At 45.2% G+C, this 25,303-nt stretch overlaps 1 protein-coding gene across 2 annotated transcripts in view; it reads right to left on the minus strand.

Annotated features, from left to right (window-relative positions):
- Window positions 1-25,303, minus strand: part of LOC137301209 (endothelin-converting enzyme 1-like) — a 220,232-nt gene that overhangs the window by 89,986 nt on the left and 104,943 nt on the right. For both annotated transcript variants that reach the window (XM_067970678.1, XM_067970677.1), the window contains one exon: window positions 17,221-17,433. In XM_067970678.1, coding sequence (XP_067826779.1) covers window positions 17,221-17,433 — 213 coding nt within the window. The remainder of the gene's footprint in view (window positions 1-17,220; window positions 17,434-25,303) is intronic.

The raw sequence follows: 25,303 nt of genomic DNA on the forward strand, positions 1-25,303 counted from the left end.
GCAGGACTCAGTGATTTTGGGCTGTTTCCTCTATTCTTTCTTTTGAACAAGTCTGGGTAAATTTCACTCATGGCCCCGTTTTAGTTCCCCGACAGCACATAATACAAGTAAAAGCTATTCGCCAGGAACTTCCCTCGGGCTGTTCCCACTCTGCCGCCGTAACTTTGATGGAAATTCGGCGGAAACCCCGTTCATGCTGGAGTTGCACCGGCGGAGCGGGAGAAGCTCTGAGGAAATTCCTGGCAACAGTTCTGATCTGTGGAGAAACCCAGATTGTAATACGCTGCTTTCCTTTCATCAAGTTGTGGGTTAGGGAGAGTGCGGTAACACCATGCGGGGGCATTGTGGGCAGGGGGTTACCACTGTGGCCAATTCACACACTAGTTACCCATCCTAACTTCAAACTCCATTTTGACTTGCAGTATCATACAGCACAGGAGGCAGCCATTCGGCCCATCATGCCGGTGCCGACTCTTTGAAAGCGCAATCCAAATAGTCCCATTCTTCCCCCGTAGCCCTGACAATTTTTCCTTTTCAAATATTTATCCAAATCCCCTTTGAAAGTTACTATTGAATCGGCTTCCACCACCCTGTCAATTGTAAACAATTTTACAACACCAAGTTATAGTCCAGCAATTTTATTTTAAATTCACAAGCTTTCGGAGATTTTCTCCTTCCTCAGGCAAATGTTTCAGGAGCTCCTTGAAGCCTACGCATTTATACATATTGAACAATACATGGTGTTTACAGACTGCCCCTGCAACTGCCCGTTGCCAAGGCAATCACCGTGTTCAGACAGAGAGGTGTCATCTGCAGAACCCCCGAATACACATTCAACAAAAAAACAAACAGGGAAAAAAAACAGAGAAAAAAAAAGAGAGGCAGAAACATCCGGAAGGCAGAGAGAGCCAGCAAATGACCCATTATATTTTAATATAATGGGTCATTTATATTAAAATATAATGGGTCATTTGCTGGCTCTCTCTGCCTTCCGGATGTTTCTGCCTCTCTCTGTGTTTTTTTTTCTCTGTTTTTTTTCCCTGTTTGTTTTTTTGTTGAATGTGTATTCGGGGGTTCTGCAGATGACACCTCTCTGTCTGAACACGGTGATTGCCTTGGCAACGGGCAGTTGCAGGGGCAGTCTGTAAACACCATGTATTGTTCAATATGTATAAATGCGTAGGCTTCAAGGAGCTCTTGAAACATTTGCCTGAGGAAGGAGAAAATCTCCGAAAGCTTGTGAATTTAAAATAAAATTGCTGGACTATAACTTGGTGTTGTAAAATTGTTTACAATTGTCAACCCCAGTCCATCACCGGCATCTCCACATCATGACCACCCTGTCAGGCAGTGAATTTCAGATCATAACTCGCTGCGTTAAGAAAATTCTCATCTCCTCTCTGGTTCTTTTGCCAATTAACTATAATCTGTGTCCTCTGGTTACCGACCCTCCTGCCAGTGGAAACAATTTCTCCCGATCTACCTTATCAAAACCCTTTATAATTTTGAACACCTAATAGATCTCACCGTAACCTTCTTTGCTCTGAGGACAATCCCAGTTTCTCCACAGAACTGAAGTCCCTCGTCCCTGATTGTATTAGAATTCTATCTCCTATGCACCTGTCTCAGCCAGGGAAAACATTTTCCTCACGCAATTCTGAAGAAAGTCTCCCCTATCCTGGCCACAATTCATTTAGGAAAGTGTAATGTTTCCCCTTTCACTCAGTAGGCTGCTGGGCTCCGTTTGGTGCCAAACCCCTTAAATGGCTCAGGCAAGATTAGAAACTCACCGCAGGAGGGATCAGTGGGACAAAGTGTCCCTATCTCTGTAGCAAATCACACTGCTTCCCCACTTTACCGCACGCAGCAGGGAAGCAGAGTCCTCGAGCAATGGGCCTGGCACAGACCTCAATGAAGTCAGTTCACATTTCTCAAGGTCTTTAATTATTTTCACTGGTGTTTATTTTGCTCTCTTTACTCGATATCCTTAAATGGAGAGCTGCCAAATACTTAACAGTGCTTGCACTCCCTCTGCGTTTACACGAAAGTGTCCCCTATCAGTCAGTAACACTTACGTTAAACATCTGAAAAACATTATCCCTCTATTTGTTTTTACAGCTTTTTCTTTTAATATCGGTTTACAATGGGGTTTGGCAGTGCCCACAGACTGTCTTATAAAAGGAATGCTTCTCAATGTCAAATATCCAGTAAAAAACAGGTGCTGAAGAGAGTTTGCCAAGAATAACCCAATGAAGCTTAGGAGTAAAACTAGGAGCCATCAAGATTTGTACCCTGCTGCCTCCGAATGTGGCATTAGTGCCTCTGGAGGTACGGTGACCCACCAAAAGGATCCTTGGAGGCAAAGTGTTGCTGGAAGCAAAGAAAATGGCTGCCTCCAGCAGCGGAAACATTGGCCCCAATATTTATGGGGAGGCTGAAAATGGCTGAAGAACCCGGCAAGGCCAGGGAAGCAGAGGTTCTGCCGAACTTAACCGCAGGACCTCGAACATTTTTTAAGCTCTGCTTCCTGCCCGGTAGCCGGCCAAATGGACAGCCTGGCTGATGGGCGGGAGGGAATGGGCAGCCGCAGAGGACCTTTGGAGACAGTTCCTGGCAATCGGGAGGTCAGAGGGGCTTGGGGAAACAAAACCAAGGAAGAGAGGCGGGCGGGCGGGCAGGGAGGGAGGGAGGGAGGGAGGGGAGGGAGGGAAGTCGAGATGGAACGCTTCCCTGAAGGCCCCGGGGCAACTCCTACACATCCTGGCCCCAAGGAGCGCTGAAAAAGGCACTTACTTTGTGGAGCTGGCAGCTCCTGTCTCCCTTTCATTGCTGAGTTTCCCAAACGCGTGCAGCAGCAAATTTTAAAATTGGGCCATTAAATGGCCGTCTTTTCCTGCTGAGACACTCTGATGCCCCGATATCCTCCGCCGTAAAAAAGGTGACAGTGCGTGCATGGAGTCGCATTCCTCGTTTTCAACACTTAAACCCCCCCCACCCCACGACAGGGGGAAGAGGGTCAGGGGTGCTTAAATATCGAGGCCATGATTTCAGTGAGCACGTGGTCAATCTATGGAACAGGCTTCACATAGAAACGTAGAAAATAGGAGCAGGAGTAGGCCATTCGGCCCTTCGAGCCTGCTCCGCCATTCAATATGATCATGGCTGATCCTCTATCTCAATACCATATTCCCGCTCTCTCCCCATACCCCTTGATGCCTTTTGTGCCTAGAAATCTATCTAGCTCCTTCTTAAATATATTCAGTGACTTGGCCTCCACTGCCTTCTGTGGTAGAGAATTCCACAGGTTCACCACCCTCCGAGTGAAGAAATTTCTCCTCATCTCAGTCCTAAATGTCCTATCCCGTATCCTGAGACCGTGACCCCTCGTTCTGGACCCCCCCCAGCCAGGGGAAACATCCTCCCTGCAACCAGTCTGTCTAGCCCTGTCAGAAGTTTATACGTTTCAATGAGATCCCCTCTCATTCTTCTAAACTCGAGTGAATACAAGCCGAGTCGACCCAATCTCCTCATACGACAGTCCTGCCAGCCAGGAATCAGTCTGGTGAACCTTCGCTGCACTCCCTCTATGGCAAGGACATCCTTTCTGAGGTAAGATGGTGGAAACAGTTCGCATTGATTCATTGACATGCAAATTAGAAATATTTTTTTTCAGAAAATAACATTTTGGGATACAATGTATGAGTAATTTAAGACAGGACATGTGGTAAGTGCAGCATGTTTGGGAGGAACAGGTGACTTTGGACCTCTGGTTCCCAAAGCTCTCCACCACTGGGGTTTTTCCCACCTCATGTCTGGGTCTGTTGTGGACTAATTGATAGAGATTGATTGCAATGATTAGTCAACAACTCCATTATCAATGTACCAGGAGATTACTAATATGGTAGGAGGCGAACTAAATGGACCTTGGTCTTTACTTGTCCAGCAATTCCTATGTTTCTATGCCCATCCGAGCTACGAGTATAATTTGCAGGTTGCAATTCCATATGGAATGTGGTTTTCAGATTGTTATTAAAAAGAAAGACTTGCATTTATATAGCGCCTATCACAATCTCAGAACATCCCAAAGCACTTTACAACCAATGAAGTACTTTTGAAGTGTAGTTACTGTTGTGGAAATGCAGCAGGCAATTTGTGCACAGCAAGATCCCACAAACAGCAATGAGATAAATGACCAGATTATCTGTTTTAATAATGTTGGTTGGTGGGATACTGGCCAGGACAACGGGGAGAACTATCATGCTTTTCTTCAAAATAATGCTGAGGGATCGTATATGTCCAGAGCCTCAGTTTAACTTCTCATCTGAAAGATGGCACCCTCTGACAGCGGAGCACTGGAGCGTCAGCCTAGATTTTGTGCTCAATTCTCTCGAGTGGGACATGAACCCACAAACTTCTGACTCCGAGGCGCGAGTGCAACCCACTGAATCCTCGGCTGACACCCGTTCTATATAGAATGACCCTCAGGGATCGGCAATGGTCAGAAGGTTAAATTTGCATGTGCTGCTTATGATCAGCTGTTCGTGCCGTTCTCTGTGGGTGCACAGGTGTCTTGGAGTTACTGCCAGTACTCTGAATTTGCTTGGCAATGCGAACTGAGCCCAATCCAGATCCAACAGCCTCACCACAATAGTAACCACTACACCTCCGTGCTCTTCTCTCGAGCTGCATTGCCTTCGCAGTCAGGTTACGCCCTCAACATTATTGTTTTGGCAACATTTCTAATTCTACTCAAGGCATTAAAGAAATAAAAGATTATTAGACCCATCTGGTTAATTTCACTGCAATTTCGACAACCAAATTGCTCATTACATATCCCCAAAATTGCATCTCGACTCCATCTCCGTTGCAGTTCCCTCCCTGATTCGCTCTATAACATCTGGCACTTTGAGTCTTCTATGTTCTCCCCTTGTAGGACAGTTCTGAATTTGAGCCACTGCATCCTATCCCACAGATGCACCGCTCTGGGAATGTGCTGAAATTGTCATCTTTCTTCAATGTGCATTATCTCAAGAGTTGCACATGGGTCTGTAGGATTCTGCCAATGATTCGACCTTCATTTATGAAGCAACCACCAGCTGCAGAAGATCACACACCACTGAAGAAAACGTTGCCTTGGCAACGCGGATCCAGCAAGAAGGTGCCAAACACGGAGTGAAATCAGCCAGTTGCCACGGGGATACATCTGACCACTTCATTTTGTCATGAATGGCACTAGTCTTTCAATAAATCCTTTACGTTCGTTTTTGCAGCTAATCACCACTTTTAAGTTGAATTTTTTTCAAGTTTAAAACATGGTTTAAACCGTGTTTGGCACATTTTCTGTTTCGATCACTGGATCCAATATTTGCTCAGCAATTGGACCAGAAGTTGTAACGACATTTCCTGTGTGTTAATCAGTGAGCTATTAGAAAAATACCAAGCTCCACAGGAGCCTGTTCTGCATCTTCTATTTAGGGGGCTGTTTATTCCACATATTTACTCCTCTCAGGGACAACTTACATTTAATATTTTAATCATTTTATAAAACATGTGCAATTATACTCCTTGGCCTAGCAGTTCATTGATGCCGCACCAGTTTTACAGGCGTAAAATGGGCGCCTAAGCTTCCAATATGGCGGGCGGAGTGCAAGCGCACATACCGTGCTGGCGCACATAGTATCGGTAAAGGCTCCAGTATAGAGGGGTCCAGGGCCCGTGCCTGAAACAGGGGTTAGACCCCTCGCATATATAATTAGGGGCCTAGAGCCTGTTTGAGGCCCTTTTCTCGAATTTGGGCTGCCCCGAATGTAGCTGGTGCCGGGCCTGCTGTGTTCAGGATGACCAAGTCTACATGCAGCTTAACCAGCACTCCTTAAAAACATACCTTTTTAAAATGGAAAGAGTTACCTGAATGTGGAGTTGAGGGAAGGAGTGCTCCCCCCCCCCGCCCCCCCCCCCCAGTTCCAGAGTAGTCCCCCCCACTTCCCCTCCCAGGACTTACCAGAGTGCTGCTGGCCCAACTTTGTCCTCATGGAATCAGCGAGCTGCCTCTGGATGCCCGATTATCGTCCGCAGCTCACCAGCAACATGAGGCCCGAAGCCAAATTTTGGGTGACCCTCGAGCCTCTGGCGCGCTGCCTATTTCAGGCCCGAAAATGGGCCGAAATGAATTTCCACCCCCTTATTCCACAATGTATAAACGTGATTTCCTCTCACCAATTGGAACATTTGTATCACGCTAACTAACACTTCCCCCAACAGAGCTGACCTTTTAATCCATCATCGTAGTTCATGTGACCAAACCCAAGAATCATCCTGACTTCTCTTTACCGCACTCAAGCTATTCTAACCTTCTGTAAACAGTGACCAAACCTGGGTATTATTCCAAGTGTGGTTGAACTAAATCACTGGAGGGTCACTTTCTTTACCTCACATTCAAACTACCTTGACCTCAACCCAAGATTGCTACATTAACCCGCCAATGTGGTTCCCAAACACTGTCGATCATCACTGCCCAAGGCTTTTAACTTGGCTACTGGATCGCATTCTGTATTTTCATCAGGCCTGCTCCAAACAGCGGAGTGCCAGTGTAGCACTCTCGCCTCGGAGTCAGGAAGCCCCACTCCAAAGACATGAGCACTTAATCTAGGTTGATGGTGAAGGGCTGACTTTCAGATGGGACGTTAAACAGAGGCCCCCTGTTCAGGTGGCCATTAAAACATCCCGTGGCACCAAGAGCAGCAGTGAGTTGTCCTGGTATTCTGGCCAATATTTACCCCTCAACCAACCTCCTTGGTTACTTATCTCATTGCTGTTTATGGGATCTAGTTGTGTTCATGTTTGCCCACATCACAGCAGTGACTATACTTAAAGTATTGGCTGTCCTGAGGATGTGAAAGGTGCTATATAAATGCAAATTCAGCAGACAGCAGTGTGTGTGTGTGTGAGAGGGAGTTCCCAGCACGCACGAGTACCACTTTCACAATGGCAATGCTCACCTGGGCCATAGGGTATGTAATGGTTCAGATTTGTACATGTAACAATCCAAGCCCCAGCATTGGGCCCCTATTCCCCAACTATCCTTTCTGTCCACTCACCTTGGGCTTCTGGAAATCACCATTAACCACTCATACACCCATACAAAAGGAAAGGACTGCTGCGTATAGGTAATATCTGGGTTAAGGCAGGTCTAATTCTCCAGAGCACCGATACCCAAGCCTCCGCACGGGTCAGACACGCCCATGAATGGTTCCATAGCGCTGTATTATCGGCACCTCCCCCTTTTCCATGAGAATCCCAAATAAACCCGCGCCTTCAAATATAGAAATAATATTCAGTCAGCCGCTGAATATAGAAAATGAGGCCCATCCAGTCCCTTTGATTTTAAAAAATATTTCACTGGCAATGATGCTTAAAATCATTACACATGTTCAAAGGGCAGATTTGTTTAACTACTGAAAATATTGGGAGCTGTTCCAGGCCTGGTGAGGTTTCAGGTTAAAGTTTTATTGCAATATTTACATTGGAGAGCCCTTAATTTGGTTCTGTTTCTGCAGTTTTGTGTTTAACTGTGTGTCTAGTGCAGTGTTACTGAAATGGTCACATCTGGCTGATACTAAAATAGGAGGCATAGCAAATAATTCCGAAGGGAACACTGATAAGTCGGTGGAATGGGCAAAAACAAGTGGCAGATAGAATCTAATGTCAATAAGTGTGAGGTGGTACAGAAAATGAAAATAATAATTTTACTTTGAATGGGGGGAAATTTGGGTAATGTGGAAGAGGGATTTGGGTTCAGGTTCACAAGATATGAAAAGCAGCACCTCAGGCATAGATGGCCATAAAAAAAAACTAATGGAATATTGGGTTTTATGGCCAGGTATAGAATATAAACATCGAGAATGGTGAATCGATATAAAATCTTAGTAAGACCACAGCGGAGGTGTGTGCGCAGTTTTGGGCCCCGCTCTAGGAGCGGATCCAATGGGATGCAGTCAGGTTAAGAGGAAGAATGAGGGCTGTTTTTGCTAGAACAGAGGAGATTACAGGGCGATTTAATAAAGGTGTTTAAAATTATGGAAGGTTGGGACAAGGTAGATAAAAACAGCCTGTTTCCAGTGATTGAGAGATACAGAATGAAGGGACATATACAAGATTAATCCAAAGAGATTTAGGAGAATTTTTTTTTTTTTAAAAAAAGGTTTGTGATGCTGTGGAATGTACGATGGAGTTAGTGCCTGAAAGAGAACATGTCAAAATTTAAGTGTAGGTTAGATTGGTGGTTGAAGGAAAGGGGAAGATAATGGGAACAGGGTGGGCACATGGGATTAGGATACTGCTCGTGTGGAGGGTAAACACCAGCATGGTCTGGTGGGACCAAACAATCCACTTCTGTCTTGTAATTGCTAAGTAATTCTGATAAACTGTTACGTGCCAAAGCTCCCAGAATTCCTGCTTGACCACCTCCACTGGAAGTAGGCGGGTCAACGCCAGGAATGGGAGATCAGAGGAAAACCTCATTTCTTATATGGTTCTTTTGGGACTCTAAAAGGCAGATTGCCTCTGAGGATCAAAGAGGTCCTATTTCAATAGTCAGACTATTAATTACTTCAACCAGTCAAGTGGATAAGGTTTGAACAGTACTCTCCATGCTATTTGGCATTTAATTGTCAAAAACAAATAAAAACCACCAGAGAAACCAGCTGAAGGACAATGGCCGGAGATTATGAATAAAATTTTCAATGTCCAAAGGTTCAAACACTCTTTCTTTGAAGAAAGCAACTGTACCTTAGTCGACTTGCATACCAAACAACTGCCTGCTCTCACGTAGCGTGGATCTCAGAAACTGCATTCTCTGCAATATTGTACATGAGCTACTTTAAACACCAAGTAACTTGATAAAAATTTACTTAAGGTATAGGCAACAGTTACTGCAGGGAACCAGTTGGCCTGCTAAAAATAGAGATATTGCTGCACCATTTTTGCACATTGTTCTCTCCCCACAAGGGCAGAAGAACTCTTCTACAAAGCCAGGCTTCAAATCACACTTCTTCCTGTTCTGACAAAGGGCCATCGACCTGAAGCATTAACTCTTCCTTTCTCCGCAGATGCTGCCTGACTTGCCGAGTATTTCCAGTATTTTCTGTTTATTTCAAATCATACTGGTCATTTATTCAAAAAAAATTCCCATACGTGTTTCCTGTTTCAGCTCTGCTTCCGTCTCATAACTCATTCCTACATTGTTATATTATTCTACTCAAAGGATCAGTTTGGGGTTGGACAGAAAGGAAATGTGGTCAGATCGGGCCATGACTGGGAGCTGGATGACGCTGTGAGCTTGGCAGTGTCTTTCCTCATTCCTTAAAGCATTAAAGTGAAAATACCAGCTGATAAGCATTGTGTAGTGGTAGCACTCTCGCCTCGGAGTCAGAAGGCTGTGGGTTCAAGTCCCACTCCAGAGACTTGGGCACAATCTAGGCTGACACTCCAGTGCAGTACTGAGGGAGTTCTGCACCGTCGGAGACGCCATCTTTCGGATAAGATGTTAAACTGAGGCCCCATCTGCCCTCTCAGGTGGACGTAAGAGATCCCATGGCACTATTGAAGAGCAGGGGAAATATCCTGTCCACTATTTAACAGTCAAATTGATGATCTGGTCATTTATCTCATTGTTGTTTGTGGGAGCTTGCTGTGTGCAAATTGGCTGCTGCATTTCCTACATTGCAACAGTGACTACACTTCAAAAGTACTTCATCGATGGTGAAACACTTTGAGACATCATGAAAGAAGCTAAATAAATGCAAGTGCATTCTTTACTTCTCTATTTGAGATGGAGCCGCACACACACAATGGGTGTTACTCTTACTGGTAATACCATAACTTGAGTGACTGGTGCACTGACCCTCAGCGTTATCACTCGACTCCACTCTGGAATACCGCAGTTTAAAAAGATAGTAAGCGACACATCTCCAGTTCTTTATTCCCAGGTGGCATCCTTCAAAGACTGGTGGAAGCTTAGTAATGAAGACAAGAAACCTGTCACAACTTGAGATCCAACAGGGTTGGGAAATGGAGTGAGGAACAGATTCAGAAATCCACAGCGCAAGTGATTTGAAGTGCTTGCGAGTTGTTGCTCCAGTTCCACTTTGTGCCACGAGCCAACTGGCAAGGTGAGGCCAACAGCACCGAATCACGCTGCTGAATCCAAAACTCTGCAGCCGGTATGCTAACTCGCACCAAGACCCGTTCACCCATCACCCCTGTGCTCGCTGACCTACATCGGCTCCCGGTCCCCCAACACCTCAGATTTAAAATTCTCATCCTCCCAATAAATCCCTCCATGGTCTCACCCCTCCCTTTCTCAAACCTCCTCCAGCCCTACAACCCTCAGAGAACGCGGAGTTTCTCCAACTCTGGCCTCTTATACATCCCCCACTCTCTTCACCCCACCATTGGCAGCTGTGCCTTCAGCCTTCTAGGCATCAAGCTCTGGAGGTCCCCCCAAACCTTTCTCTCCTCCTTTAAGACCCTTCTTAAAACCCATCTCTTTGACCAAGCTTTCAGTCACCCCCATAATACTGAGCAGCATCCATTTTTGTCTAATTATACCTCTGAAGAGCCTCGGGATGTTTTTCTATGTCATAAATGCAAGTAATTATTTTTGAATGTCAGGATCATAGAATTACATAGAATTTACAGCACAGAAATAGGCCATTCGGCCCAACTGGTCTGTGCTGGTGTTTGTACTCCACACGGGCCTCCTCCCATCCTACTTCATCTAACCCTATCAGCGTATCCTTCTAATCCTTTCGCCCTCATGTTTATCGAGCTTCCCCTTAAATACATTTATGCTATTCGCCTCAGCCATTCCATGTGGTAGCAAGTTCCACATTGTAACTGCTCTCCGGGTGAAGTTTCTCCTGAATTCCCTATTGGATTTATTAGCGACTATTTCATATTCCCTAGTTTTGGACTCCCCCAAAAAGGTGGAAACAGTTTCTCTAAGTTTACCCTATCAAATCCTTGCATAATATTGAAGACCTCGATCAGATCACCCCTCAGCCTTCTCGTTTCTAGATTAAAAAGCCCGTCTTTCCTGATAGGTATAACCTCTCAGTTCTGGTATCATTCTTGTAAATTGTTTTTGCACCTTCCCCAGTGCCTCTATATCCTTTTTGTAATATGGAGACCAGAGTTGTGCACAAGATCAATGGGACAGTTGATTCCTTACCATAGAGAAACTTAATCTTTAAGAAAAAAAATGATTGCATGGCCTGGAAGCTTTTTAACAATCAACCCAGGCCAAAGTGGTGTGAGAATTAACAAGATTTGATCTGGCTGACATCACAGAGTATGTGTGCGCCAGAGTGAATCCAGGACCACAGTATAACTGCCCTGTAAGCACAGCGCAGTACTGGAGTCAACACAGGGCATATGCACTGAGACAAGTGGCCCCGAGAAGGGCAGGAGTAAAAAAATGGGAGTATAAAAATAAAATGTAAGCCAGCGACAGGTCGCGCCTGCTGAAAGCAGGAACATTCTGGAGAAAGAAGTTAGCACCAACTAAAGAAATGGAATTCTCTCAAGTTGGAATTAATAAAGTCATAGAAGGGGCGAGCTGAGCAAGGGGAAAATTCAGGAAAGTATCTTACAGAATCAACAGCAAGCATCCAGCCTCACATTCCAAAAATAGAATCGAGCAAGAGGCAAGCATCAAAAAAAAAACAACCATGATAAAAAGGGACAAACAAATGAAAATAAATCTCACGTTTACTGCAGGCTGTTTGCAAGTTGTGCAGGTCCTTGCAGGATAATTCTGAAGAGGTTACAAAAAGGTCGGGGAGTGGCAGTGGGTTGAGGAGACTTCAAAATGCACATGGACCAAAGCTCAGTTGCAAGTCGCTAAAGTGGATCTCACTTACGCCACACCGCAATCACCTACAGCTGGGTTGGTGACTCCACCCAATAGTGATGTGGCACTGGGCTACATGGTCAGATAGGGCTCGTGTCTTGGGCTCTGATGAATTAGCTGCTCTCTGCTGCTGGGGCAGTTGTGGGCATATTTTAATTACTTTGGGGTAGGGAGGGAGGAATATATCGGCTAGGGTTCTCACTGACTGCTATCCAGTGACTCCCCCTGGAAGTGCACGCACGTGGGTGTCAGCTCACACATATATAAGAATGGAAGTGCGAGTGGGAGTGTAAGTGAGTGTGAGCACGGGAGAGCGGGTAAGCACGTGCGTCAAGTAAAGGCAATAACAGGCGTTGCTGTCATACCCTCGATGTTTGAAGCATCCACCGACACTCAGGGCAATTTTAACCTAACCCGCCTGTCAGGAAACTGCCAGGATCGGGTGCAATGCTGGTTTTACTCTCCATTGAAGTCAGTGGAGTGTAATATTGGGCGGGGTGTAAAACCAGCCTTCCACCCGATCCCGTGGGATTCCCGCCCAGCGGGTTAGGTTAAAATGAACCCCTCAGTATCTGGTCAAATTGCTGACTGAACTTTTCCCAGCACTGAGTCACGAGGCTTCAGTAAAACAGGAGAGAAAAAGGCCGAGAAATGTTTTGCCTCGTTGACTTATTCAGGTTGTTCTGCCTGGGGCATATACGAGTTCGTGATATTTGTCTGGAATACATGACTGACTGGATTTAAATGTGGCCGAGTGTTGGCTTTCTTCAGCAGTCCATGGATTTCTCGTTCCTGTCACAAATCCTTCCAAACTTTATCTCCAATTGCATCAATGCGCTGGCTTTCAGTTTTTAATTTAAAATCTCCAATGTTACATTTGCTCAATTTTCTTGTTAAATCTTTTGCTGTTACTTTAGTACATAACTTTCATATCTCTCTCCTTCTGTTATCACTTTAAGAAGCTCCCAAAACTGAAGACGCTTCACAGGTTCAGCAAGTCATGCCCGAGTCTGGGTAAATGAGTGTTTTACACTCGGTCCTTTCCACAAAGTATCCGTTCCCCTCTCTCTTATCCTTTATCTTGCTCTTTCTACGGCAGCACATTTTTCCCTAATAGCATCCAGCCTCCTGGCCAGATAGACATGGGCCACCTGCTTCTAATTAGGAATCGAGAATTCCACTAAAAAGAGGATTAGCTGCTAAATAAAATGTCCTGTTCTTTATCCAACAAGGATGGCTCAGGCCGATTGTTTATCAAAGTCGCCATTAAGTTGATGATTTTAACAGGAAGGTGATAAACGTATAAGAGAACAAAGTACCCTGTGTTATCCCAAGGTCCCTTGGCGTTTGACTGTGGTCTCCCAGGACTGCACCGTGAATAATGCAGCTAAGCAACAGTGTAGAGCATGGGTTAATATACTGTGCTTTCAGCCTTGGGACTTGGGTTCAAATACACCTCAGATTGATGGGATGAGTGTCCTCCCTCTGCTAGGGTGTAACAGTTTCAACCCAACTCTCAGTCAACACAGCACCACAACAATTCCAATCAGAGGGGCCCTCTCTCGAGGTTGAAGCTAAGATATACTGGAGGGCTCCTCGAAGACCGTACCATGGTCGTAATTGATCGAAGTGTTCACTCCAGAGAAGAACTCACTCTGAATGGACCCAGGGGAGATTTAAAAATCAGCCTCCAACAGAATCTTCATAGATCATAGAATGGTTACAGCACAGGAGGCCCACTGAGTCCGTGCCGGCTCTCAGCAAGAGCAATCCAGCTTGTCCCACTCCCCCACCCTTTCCCCGTAGCCCTGCAAATTTTTTCCTTTCAAGTATTTATCCAATTCCCTTTTTCCAGCCACAATTGAGTCTGCCTCCACCACCCACCCTGGCAGTGCATTCCAGATCATAACCGCTCACTGCGTAAAAAAAGTTTTTCCTCATGTCACCTTTGGTTCTTTTGCTAATCACCTTAAATAGATATCCTCTGGTTCTTAACCCTTCCGCCAATGGGAAGTTTCTCTCTATCCACTCTGTCTAGACCCTTCATGATTTTGAATCCCTCCATCAAATCTCCTCTCAACGGTCTCTGCTCTAAGGAGAGTAACCCCAGGTTCTCCAGTCTATCCACATAACTGAAGTCCCTCATCCCTGGAATCAGTCTAGTAAATCTCTTCTGCACCCTCTCTAGGAAAGAGGTGAAGGCCATAAAGTGCGGTGCCCAGAACTGGACACAATACTTCACTTGTGGCTGAACCAGTGTTTTATAAAGGTTTATTATAACTTCATTGCTTTTGTACTCTGTGCCATTTGCTTTTTTAAACTGCTTTCTCAACCTGCCCTGCCACCTTCAAAGATTTCATATCCATACTGCCACTGCCCCTTTTATTCCATGGGCTTCAACTTCGATGACAGGCCTATTATGCGGCACTTTATCAAATGCCTTTTGGAAGTCCATTTACACATCAACTGCAATTGCCCTCATTCACTCTCTGTTACCTCATCAAAAAACTCTATCAAGTTGGTTAAACACGATTTGCCTTTAACAAATCCATGCTGGCTTTCCTTAATTAATCCACACTTGTCCAAATGACTGTTAATTTGGTCCCAAATTATCATTTCTAAAGGTTTCCCCACCACCGAGGTTAAACTGACTGCCCTGTAATTGCTGGGTTGTCCTTGCACCCTTTTTTGAACAAGGGTGTAACATTTGCAATTCTCCAGTCCTCTGGCACCACCCCCGTATCTAAGGAGGATTGGAAGATTGTGGCCAGTACCTCCGCAATTTCCACCCTTACTTCCCTCAGGATGCATCCCATCCGGACCGGGTGACTTAACCACTTTAAGTACAGCCAGCCTTTCTAGTACCTCCTTCATCAATTTTTAGCCCATCCAGTATCTCAACTACCGCCTCTTTTACTGTGACTCTGGCAGCACCTTCTTCCTTGGTAAAGACAGATGCAAAGTACTCATTTAGTAGCTCAGCCATACCCTCTGCCTCCATGAGTAGATCTCCTTTTTGGTCCCACCCCTCCTCTTACCACCTATTTACTATTTAAATGCCTATAGAAGTCTTTTAGATTCCCTTTTATGTTAGTTGCTGGTCTATTCTCATACTCTCTCTCTTTGCCTGTCTAATTTCCTTTTTCACTTCCCCTCTGAATTTTCTATATTCAGCCTGGTTCTCACTTGCATTATCAACCTGACACCTGTCATACACCCCCTTTTTCCACTTCATCTTACTCTCTTTCTCTTGTGTCATCCAGGGAGCTCTGGCTTTAATTGCCCTACCTTACCCCCTCCTGGGAATGTACCCGAACCATCTCCTCTTTAAAGGATGCCCATTGTTCAATTACAGTTTTGCCTGCCAATCTTTGATTCCAATTTACCCAAGCCAGATCCGTTCTCATCCCACTGAAATTGGCCCTTCTCCAATTGATCATTTTTACTCTAATGCTTCTTGTCCTTTTCTGTAGCTATTGTAAACCTTATAATACTATGATCACTGTTTCCTAAATGTTTCCCCACTGACACTTGACCCACCTCATTCCCCTGAACCAAATCCAGCAATGCCTCCTTCCTCATTGGGCTGGACTAAGCAGTAATATGAGCTAGCTCTATACTTTCCATTTGAACTGGATTGTTGAGCATGTAGAGTGGTGACTATGTGCCAGCTGAATGTCACCGGGAAAATTTTTCATCTTGCATGTTCTCAGCACAGAACTTTGTGAACTGGGAGCAAGTATCTGGAATTAAGGCTCTCCCCCCCAGGGTATCCTTTATATCAATAACCCAAATAGTACATGTGCTTAACCCTACAATGCCCCATCTGTGATGCTGCTGTGTTAAACACATGCATACAGAAGGTTGCTTGCAGTGAGCAGAAAATTTCTACTTAAAAAGCAGGTTTGTTGCAGGTACCAATCCACTTGGTATTGAACTGCTCCTCGAGCAGCCTGCTCCTCTTTGTAAACACATCGATTTCTCCAGCTGTTGGGCAATTACGCAACTCCAGATGAGTTTGCATCTTTCTGCCCCTTGTGTAACTGCCAGCTGGCTAACTTAGTACGAGCGCACACATACTGTGACATGTGTCTGAGCATTAAACTCTGGTGTTAGAGTGTCTGGGTACCAATTTGTTCGCCCACTGCCCGAATGCCCAGTCTCAGCCATGTTACTTGGGAAAACTACTGAGTGGAGTTTGATCACGATGCCAACCAGAAGATTGGGCAGGGGGGGGGGGGCGAAAAAGCCACTCCAGGCCTCTCTCGCACACCTATCAACAAAGGCTAAGACCAACATTGGCATGGTCCTGGAAGCCAACTGTTTGCCCACTCACTTTGCCATTGATGTGTGTCACCCGTGGCTCAGTTGGTAGCTCTCTCGCCTCAGTCAGAAGCTCGTGGGTTCAAGTCCCACTCCAGAGACTTGAGCCCATAATCCAGGCCGACACTCCAGTGCAATACTGAGGGAGTGCTGCACTGTCAGAGGTGCCGTCTTTTGAATGAGACGTTAAACCAAGGCCCTGTCTGCCATCTCAGGTGGATGCAAAAGATCCCATCCACTATTTCGAAGATGATCAGGAGAGTCCTCCCCAGTGTCCTGGCCAATAATTATCATGCAACCAACATCACATTGCTGTTTGTGGGACCTTGCCGTTCACAACAGGGACTACACTTCAAAAGTACTTCATTGGCTGTAAAGCACTTTGGGACGTCCTGAGGTTATGAAAGGTGCTGTATATAAATACAAGTTCTTTCTTATGAGCCTAGCAGCTGGGGAGGAAATACCAAAATAATTGATTACACAATGCGTCCATTCACCAACCCGCCCTCCCTTCACCTAAAACTACAACTCACTCAAACCATCTCCCATTGGCTCACACACTTGTTGCACATCTGTAAATTAGCAGTGTATGAAATGAAATGAATGTAACCTGCCAGGACCTGTTTGCTGAACGTATGGTACAACACAATATAATGCTTTATTAGCTTGTCCTACATGTCCTTCAATGACCGCATCAGTCAGGATCTTGACTCCCACAGGTAAAGATGTAAAGGTCAAGTTTGTCCAAGAAAAAAAAGGTTTGATTAAAATAATTACAACTTTTTCTTCTTTCCTCCATTAAACTCTGCATCTCTCTGTGAGCCACAGAGGTTTACAGTACAGAAGAAGGCCATTTAGCCCAGTGAGCCTAGTCTTTGCTAGAACAATCCAGAACTAATTCTAATTCCCTGATGAGCTGCCCATGCACCAGATCTCAGCTGAGGTCTTGCATAAACTGACCGGTGTGCTTGTATACACACACTTACCCAAGAGATGCTTCATGATGGCCTGGTTGTGGTCCCACAGGTTGTTGAAGGTTCCCCATCTGGACTTTCCATCGGGCAATGGGTTTGCCTTAATCCAGCCCCCACAGGCGTAATTATAGAAATTATGGCAGGGGTCGACAGATCGATCCAAGGATTTGAGGACGGTGCTGGCAACGATGACACAGGACTCTGTTAGACAAACCTTCGGGGTATCTGCAATGCAAAGCAAAGTACACTAAGATTCAACAGTACTATTGGCTAAATCGATGCTACATGAATTTTGCATATTTCAAAAAGAAATTCAGCCAAAAATACTTCTAATCTCTTGCCAGGACCCAGGTACAGCAGGAATGCTATGCATGTGTGACAGTATCTTTGGAACAGACAGTGTCTTGGGAGTGAGATTGCTCTTTTAATGAGTGTTTTTTTTTTCCTCTTTAGTTAATGATGGATAACAAAGTAGTGGCATTGAGCAGCTCTGAATTCATTTTGACTCAGCTGGTAATTGGTGAGAGAGAAAATCAGCCACTCTTCCATTTTTTGTTGAAAGAGGAATCTCACCTTTCCCTGACCCACATCCGGGAAGATAGGAACATGGGAATTGCGGGACGAAAAAGACCAAATTCCATCTAATTCACCTTCTACCATTCTGGTAGTCACATGACATGATAATGAAGTTATTGACTCATCCTGGCAATCAATCTCTATCAGTTAGTCTACAAACGACCCAAATATGACAGATGATATACCAGATGTGGTAAAATTGTGACTGTGTTTCTAAAGAACGCATATATGAATGCACTGCACCTGGTACAGGAATGGCCAAGCTTTTTATCCTTGTGGTTTACTTGGATATTACGGAGCTGATCCCACACTTCCAGTAGGGGGGGGCGGGGGAGGCCATGCTTCAGGGAGCACAGGTCAGAGGTTGGGCTAGAACACTGCAGCCCCGATTCTCCGGTGCACACTCTCTCTCTCTCTCTCTCTCTGTACAGCTCCTTACTGGGAGCGTGACAGCACTTGATTTACCCCGTAAAGTTTCAACCGAGGTTTCCATTAAATTGGATGCATCTCATTATCAGTATCATAGTAGATTCCAATATATGGACCCTGATGTATTGAACCATTTTTAAAAACTTATTTCCAAATTTTGAAAGCAGGGAGAGTTAACAGGAGAAGGAAAGAACAGAGAAGCATCTCTTCCACATGTAACAAGAAGAGGAGACAGTCACATTGTCCAAGGATAGACTATATGAAGCCTGGCTGTCATCTACACTTGAAGTGTTTAAATTGGTTACCATCAATACCAAGACCACTGCATGATGCCCTTTACACCCCTAACCTTCACCTGGAAGTGTTTCTCAACATGTATTCACACCATGAATCTGACCGCTGTGTGCACCCCTCATCACCTCCATTATAGACTGCACGCTGACATCCTGGGTTTTCCTGCGTGCCATATTGGCCAAAGTTAATTCTTACTTTTTGCATTCTTTTCAAGGACGAAACAGCCCAACAGATGCAACAGGTGGTGGAATCTGAAAATTGAAACTCTTCAAATTCTGGGAGGAGGCCAGATTGTATTGGAGGTGGTAAAAGTAGAGGGCACATGGCACCTGAGTTTGTGATGGCGCTCTCATCCTACAGTACCCCACACTGCCAGTCAACAAACCAGATCACGAGACCCTCAACAAACAAAAAAAAAACTTGCAATTAAGCGCCTTGGGACATTTTACTACGTTAAAGACGCTATATAAATGCAAGCAGTTGTTATTACGTAGCGCCTTTAAGGTAGAAAAATATTCCAATGTGCTTCATAGAGGCGTGATCTCATTTGCATTTGAATGAATCAATACAAACTGCTTCCACCATCTCCCAGGGAGCCTGTTCCATAGATTGACCACTCACTGAAATATTGTTTCTACAGATTAGTTTTGAATTTAACCCCCTTTCAAGCGCAGGCTGCGTCCTCTGGTTCTACTGCTTTTGGACAAGGTGAAACAGCTTCTCATGGACCATGTTATCTGGTCTCTTTAGAATCCTAAAAAGGAATCGCCTCTCAACCGTCTCTTTTCCGGAGTGAACATGCCCATTCTCAGGGCAATTTTAAATGGCTGATTCTCCAACCAGAGGAAAGAGTCTTTCCCTATTCACTCTCACCCTCCACAATTTAAAACATTTCTATGAAATCTCTTCTTAGCTTTCCCTGCACCAATGCCGCACACCTCTCCTCATAATTATAGTTTCCCATCCCTGTGATCATCCTGGTGAATCTACAGCACACACTCTGGAAGTAATGTCCTTTATTCAATCTACACATGGTACTGTAATTGTGGCCTATCCAATGTTTTGCACAAATTCGTCACTACCTCTTTAACCTTGTATTCCGTGCCTCTATTCTACTGGTTGGTTGTTTGGCATTTGGATTTTCAAGGAACTATGAATTTGAGCCCCATAGTCTCACTGTTTCTCCATTTGTACGTGCAGTACCATGTTGGAAGGCTTTGCACCACTTCACGCCATCCTGGATTGAAAGGACGCACAGACATGGTACTTGGTTTATGTTGCTTCCATCACTTGCCAGAGCATGGTATGTTCACCTGTCTGCAGATGTGGTGCGTGGGTACCAGTGGGAAGGCACCGGACACTTCTATAGGTCCTGCTCTGTTTCTCACCAACAGGTCACACAGGAGGAATTCCCATAGGAAAACCCATTGGTGCCAGTAATGTTGCTGGGGCCAAAAAAATTTTTACAATGATTGGCACAATGTTAATGTGATTTTCCCACTATGGGTAGTAAAACCACAAAAGACAAGTAACCAACATATTTTTACAAAAACCCAGGAAATCTCATTTGGCATCTTTAAATTAAATTGAGAGAGTAAGACAATGGGACACAGGTTCAAACTAGTGAAAGGCAATTTTAGGACAGATATCAGGGAGCTTTTCTTCACAGAGTGATGAACACATGAAATGGACTCCTAGACAGTGTAATGGAGGCTAAAACCCTGGAAAGATTTAAGTACCATTTGGATGCTGCAATGGTACGACTTTCGGGTCAGTTTGGATGAACTAAGATCAACTGGAGCAGCAGCAGGGACACTAGAGTAGCCGCCAGTGTTCCTGGGCAAGTGGGGAGGTAAGGGGGAAAATTAGCCCTGGTTCCTGCCCCAGATTGCCGCCTAGTGACTCCTGCTGGATGTGTGAGGACATTGGGCAAGGATAGAATCAGACTCGACTGACAACTCGTGGCCAAACTGTCTGTCCACACGCGATGTCCAGGCTGTCACCTTCGATGAGGTGCTGCAGGGCCGCTGGTGCCCATGGAATCTTTTCCCACGGGAGTAGAGTCCGCAGGAGAGGAGGGGAGAGAAGTGAACTCAAGTGAAGACAGAGGTCCATCTTCAGCTTTGCAGGACTTGTTTATCTCCAATGAAATGTTTCGGTCTGAACATGAGACACGAAGTAGACATACTTGGTGACAAGTGTCTTTGAATCATTGCAACATTTGCCAAAAGTTACACTTATTACTACCCAACAGGAACTGAGATCAGCAGGATGTCTGGAACAGAACAGTCCAGTAACTGGCTGTACAGGGGTAAGAGAGAGTCATTTGAGGAAGTTCAGCTTGACTGGATCGGAACTGCCTCTACAGACCAGCTACTTCAAGATCTATTTTAAATTTTAAAAAAGGTACCAAACAACAAATACTGAACTCAGCAGAGCTTTCAGGCTTCCTGGGCCAAAATGATGAAGAGTCTAGAGAGTAGTTAGAGAGAAACTGTTCCCATTGGCGGAAGGGTCAAGGACCAGAGGACATAGATTTAAGGTGAATGGCAAAAGAACCAAAAGGTGACATGAGGAAAAACTTTTTTTGAAACACAGCGAATGGTTAGGATCTGGAACGCACTGCCCGAGGGGGTGGTGGAGGCAGATTCAATCATGGTCTTCAAAAGGGAACTGGATAAGTACTTGAAAGGAAAAAAAATTGCAGGACTATGGGAAAAGGGCGGGGGAGTGGGACTAGCTGGGTTGCCCTTGTATCGATCCGGTGTGGACTCGATGGGCCGAATGGCCTCCTTCTGTGCTGTAACGGAGGTATAGAATACAAAAGCAGGGATGTAATGATGGAACTGTATAAAACGCTGGTAAGGCCACAGCTGGCGTATTGTGCGCAGTTCTGGCCACCACATTACAAGAAGGACGTAATTGCTCTGGAGAGAGTGCAGAGAAGATTTACAAGAATGTTGCTAGGGCTAGAAAATTGCAGCTACAAGGAGAGATTGGATAGGCTGGGGTTGCTTTCCTTGGAGCAGAGGAGGCTGAGGGGAGACTTGATTGAGGTGTACAAAATTATGAGGGGCCTAGATAGAGTAGACAGGAAGTACCTGTTTCCCCTAGCGGAGAGTTAAAGAACTAGAGGACATAGATTTAAGCTGATTGGCGGAAGGATTAGAGGGGACATGAGGAAAAACTTTTTTACCCAGAGGGTGGTGGATGTATGGAATTCGCTGCCCGAATTGGTGGTAGAGGCAGGGACCCTCAACTCTTTTTAAAAAGTACCTGGACCTGCACCTAAAGTGCTGTAAGCTGCAGGGCTACGGACCGGGTGCTGGAAGGTGGGATTAGAATGGGCACCTGGTTGTTCTTCGAGCCGGCACGGACACGATGGATTGAATGGCCCCCTTCTGTGCTGTATCTTTTCTATAGTTCTAACCTTTCTATGATTTTAAATAGTTCTCACTGTTACAACATGACAACTGGTACAGATTTGCTAACTTTCTCAGTAGAAATTGTAGACAAGAATTGAAATACCAAGAAGTATTTGATGGCCTGAATGGTTGATAAGGGAGGCCAGGTTCTCTCCAGCTATTACCAGTCAGAGCATGGCTCAATTTCTGTTTCCCTTACCACTGAAGGTCACAATGGGCCGCCATCGGAGACATTCAGTCTAATTTTGATTCGCTTTTTCCTCAACTCTGATGAGACCTCCTTTACTTTTGCTCACTGTCCCCTCCTCCATCACCACATTTTTCCTCCATTCTCCAACTTACACCCCCGTCAATGTTTTTTGTTTTTGGGGCGGGGGGTGGTATTTTTTAACCTATGCTCTTCTTGCTGGCAACGTAACTTCAAGCAAATGAAGCAAAAACAGTCATCAAGAAAATATCAGATTGATGCAGCTCCCCACATCCTAGAGCAAACATCACGGCCTGTTGTTCAGTTACAATTCAAGGGAGACTGGCCTAGTCACTCAGTTTAACTGTGCATACCACTCCCCATTCTTGTCCTTTTAATCTTAAGCTGGAATATGATGCTCTCCTTCCTCAAAACACTTGCACTCAACAAATTACCTTTGGTCTACCAATTATAACATTTGATCAGATCTGAAAAAAAATGAAAGAACTTGCATTTATATATCGTGATTCACGCCACCAGGATGTCCCAAAGCACTTTACATTCAATAAAAGTACTTTTGAAGTGTGGTCACTGTTATAATGTAGGGAAATGCGACAGCCAATCTGTACACAGCAAGCTCCCAAAAACAGCAATGGGAATAAGTGACCAGATAATCTATTTTTTAGGTGTTGGTTGAGAGATAAATATTGGCCAGAAGGCCAGGGAGAACGCCCCTGCTTTTTAATCGAATAGTGCCATGGGGTCTTTTACGCCCACCGGAGAGGGCAGACTGTGCCTCGGTTTAACATCTCCGTACTGCACTGAAGGGTCAGCCTGGATTATGTGCTCAATTCCTGGAGTGGAGGCTTGAACCCTCTAATTTAGACCTGTGGGCAAAGGGAGATTGGGCAGCAGTTTGATGTTAGTGGGCAAGGAGGGGCCAGGTAGCATTGGTCCAAAAACAGAACAACTGTGAAATGCACGGGGTGAAAGGCGCACACTCTGTGTTTGATATTGTTGTGGTAAGATCAATGTGTTCTTCTATCTGGATCTGAATCTGAATGACTTGTTGACTGGATGTTGCTTTGTTTTGAATCAAACCACCAGGGCTACCTATGTGGGAGGGGAAAGGATGAAACATTGGCTAAGGGCTGACTTCATCCAGCAACACTTCAGGGCTTTCATAACTTCATTTACAATGCAGCAGTTGTGATGAAAGTCATCTTACAAGTAGGTTCAGAACAAGAAGTCCCTGTAGTCCATTTGATTTCATTCTTTCAGAATACCAATTCTACAAGCTTCTCTCAACAGCATCCAACTATTTCTTAAAATCAGTCAAGTGTCCTGGTCTCAAAGCAGAATTAGAAACTGCTATTTATTCTGAAGTCCCAGGTTGGATAGAGCCTGCTCTGCATGGGAAGCCTGTCATACTCGGATTTTGGGGCTGTGCATGCATTACCGTTCTCCTCCTCTCACACACAGAGGCGATGTTACTTGCTAACCTTCTACCAAGGGCTGGAATCCCAAACAGCATCACCTGCACATGTGATGACCACTTGGGTACAATAGTGGAGGGCCTCAGGTGTCCCTGAACCCATATCTTAGCACAGAGGGGGATGGGGGGGAATCATCTGATAGTGACCAGGAATGGGAACTCCACCCAACTTCCCACTCCATAAGCCAGGGGCATTGCGATCAATTTTAGTCCAACTAACACCTCAGCACCCGAGATCAGCTAACTCAGCACAGATTGGGGTCAGGCCAGGGACCTTCCTGGTCCGTGAAACTTAGCTACTCACTGAGCAGACTTGCTGAGCGGAATGTAGGCCACCGATTCACAGGACAGATAGAAATCTACACACTGAAAGCAAATAGCTCAGTTAAGAGATAGTAAATGTGTAAGTTGTGTAGAAGCAGTTCTATAGCTGGTTGCTCTCAAGCCAAGGTCAGACTCTTGCCAGCACTGGCATATGACAGGAGAAGCACATTAAAGTCAGAACAGGGTACCCTGGCACATAGCTAGGAAGGCCTGGATCTGCAACATGTAGAGGTAGGTGGCCAGCAGAACTCCAAGCAGGTCCTTTGGGGAGCTCTGAGGAATGCTCCCGACCTAATCCTTTCATTAGGGAGCATTTAGGAGTACTGCACAGGAAATAACCTGACACCAGTATACAGAGTACAAGGGAACACTGAAGTGGAAATCTGTTAGACAATTAGTTTTCCACATTACAATGGGATCCCTTAACTTCCCCCACTTCATCCAACCTGCACCAGGAGAACGACTGGCCAACTTTAGTTACAAAGTTCTGCATTCTGTCCTATTGGCAGAGAGTCATGTGCAATCCTGAAGTGGGTAAAAGGTGATGAGTGCCCAGGGCCCCCTCACCCTTCAGGTACCACCTGGTTCATTCTTTCATCCTCTTCCTTAGGGCCTGCCGTTGTTGCAGCTTCTCTTTTTGAAGACGACATACGCAATGCTTCCTAAAGAAGAGTACACAACAGGCACATGGTACGATTATTTAGCCAACTTGCGCCGGATCACATGGCAAGGCACCACTAGGTCCAGAAAGGACAGCTCTCTAACTCCACCTCAAACACGAAACGTTATATGCCCTTAAACTGTGGGTCTTGGGGCCCTACAGAGATGTCATCAGCAGCTTTTCGAACGAGTGATCTACATCTCAGGTGTTAACACTGTAGTCTATTTTCTCACTTGAACAGTTGGGAAATCCAAGATTCCCAAGATACCTGCATTGTGAGCATGCCCCAAAAAGTAAACATGATCTTGCAGAATTTTTTTTTTAGCCCATAGTCATAAACCATTTGAACATGATGTGAGCAGTACCAATGACTTGCATTTATATAGTGCCTTTAAAGTGGTAAAATGTCCCAATGCGCTTCTCAGTGGCGCAATCAGACCAAAATTGACACCAAGCCACATTAGGAGATATTAGGACAGGTGACCAAAAGCTTGGTCAAAGAGGTAGGTTTCAAGGAGCATCTTAATGGAGGAGAGAGGGGCAGGAGGGTTTAGGGAGGTAATTGCAGAGCTTAGGGCCTAAACGGCTGAAATGACCCATTCTATTGATAAAAGCTAGGGCTCTACTGACAACTGCAAGTGAAATCATTAGCGCCTTTTATTGGAGTGATGCCATAGGATTGAAAAAAGGGCACGGCTCTCCAA

This window comes from Heptranchias perlo, chromosome 32, assembly GCF_035084215.1.
Source record: "Heptranchias perlo isolate sHepPer1 chromosome 32, sHepPer1.hap1, whole genome shotgun sequence".
Lineage (NCBI taxonomy): Eukaryota > Metazoa > Chordata > Chondrichthyes > Hexanchiformes > Hexanchidae > Heptranchias > Heptranchias perlo.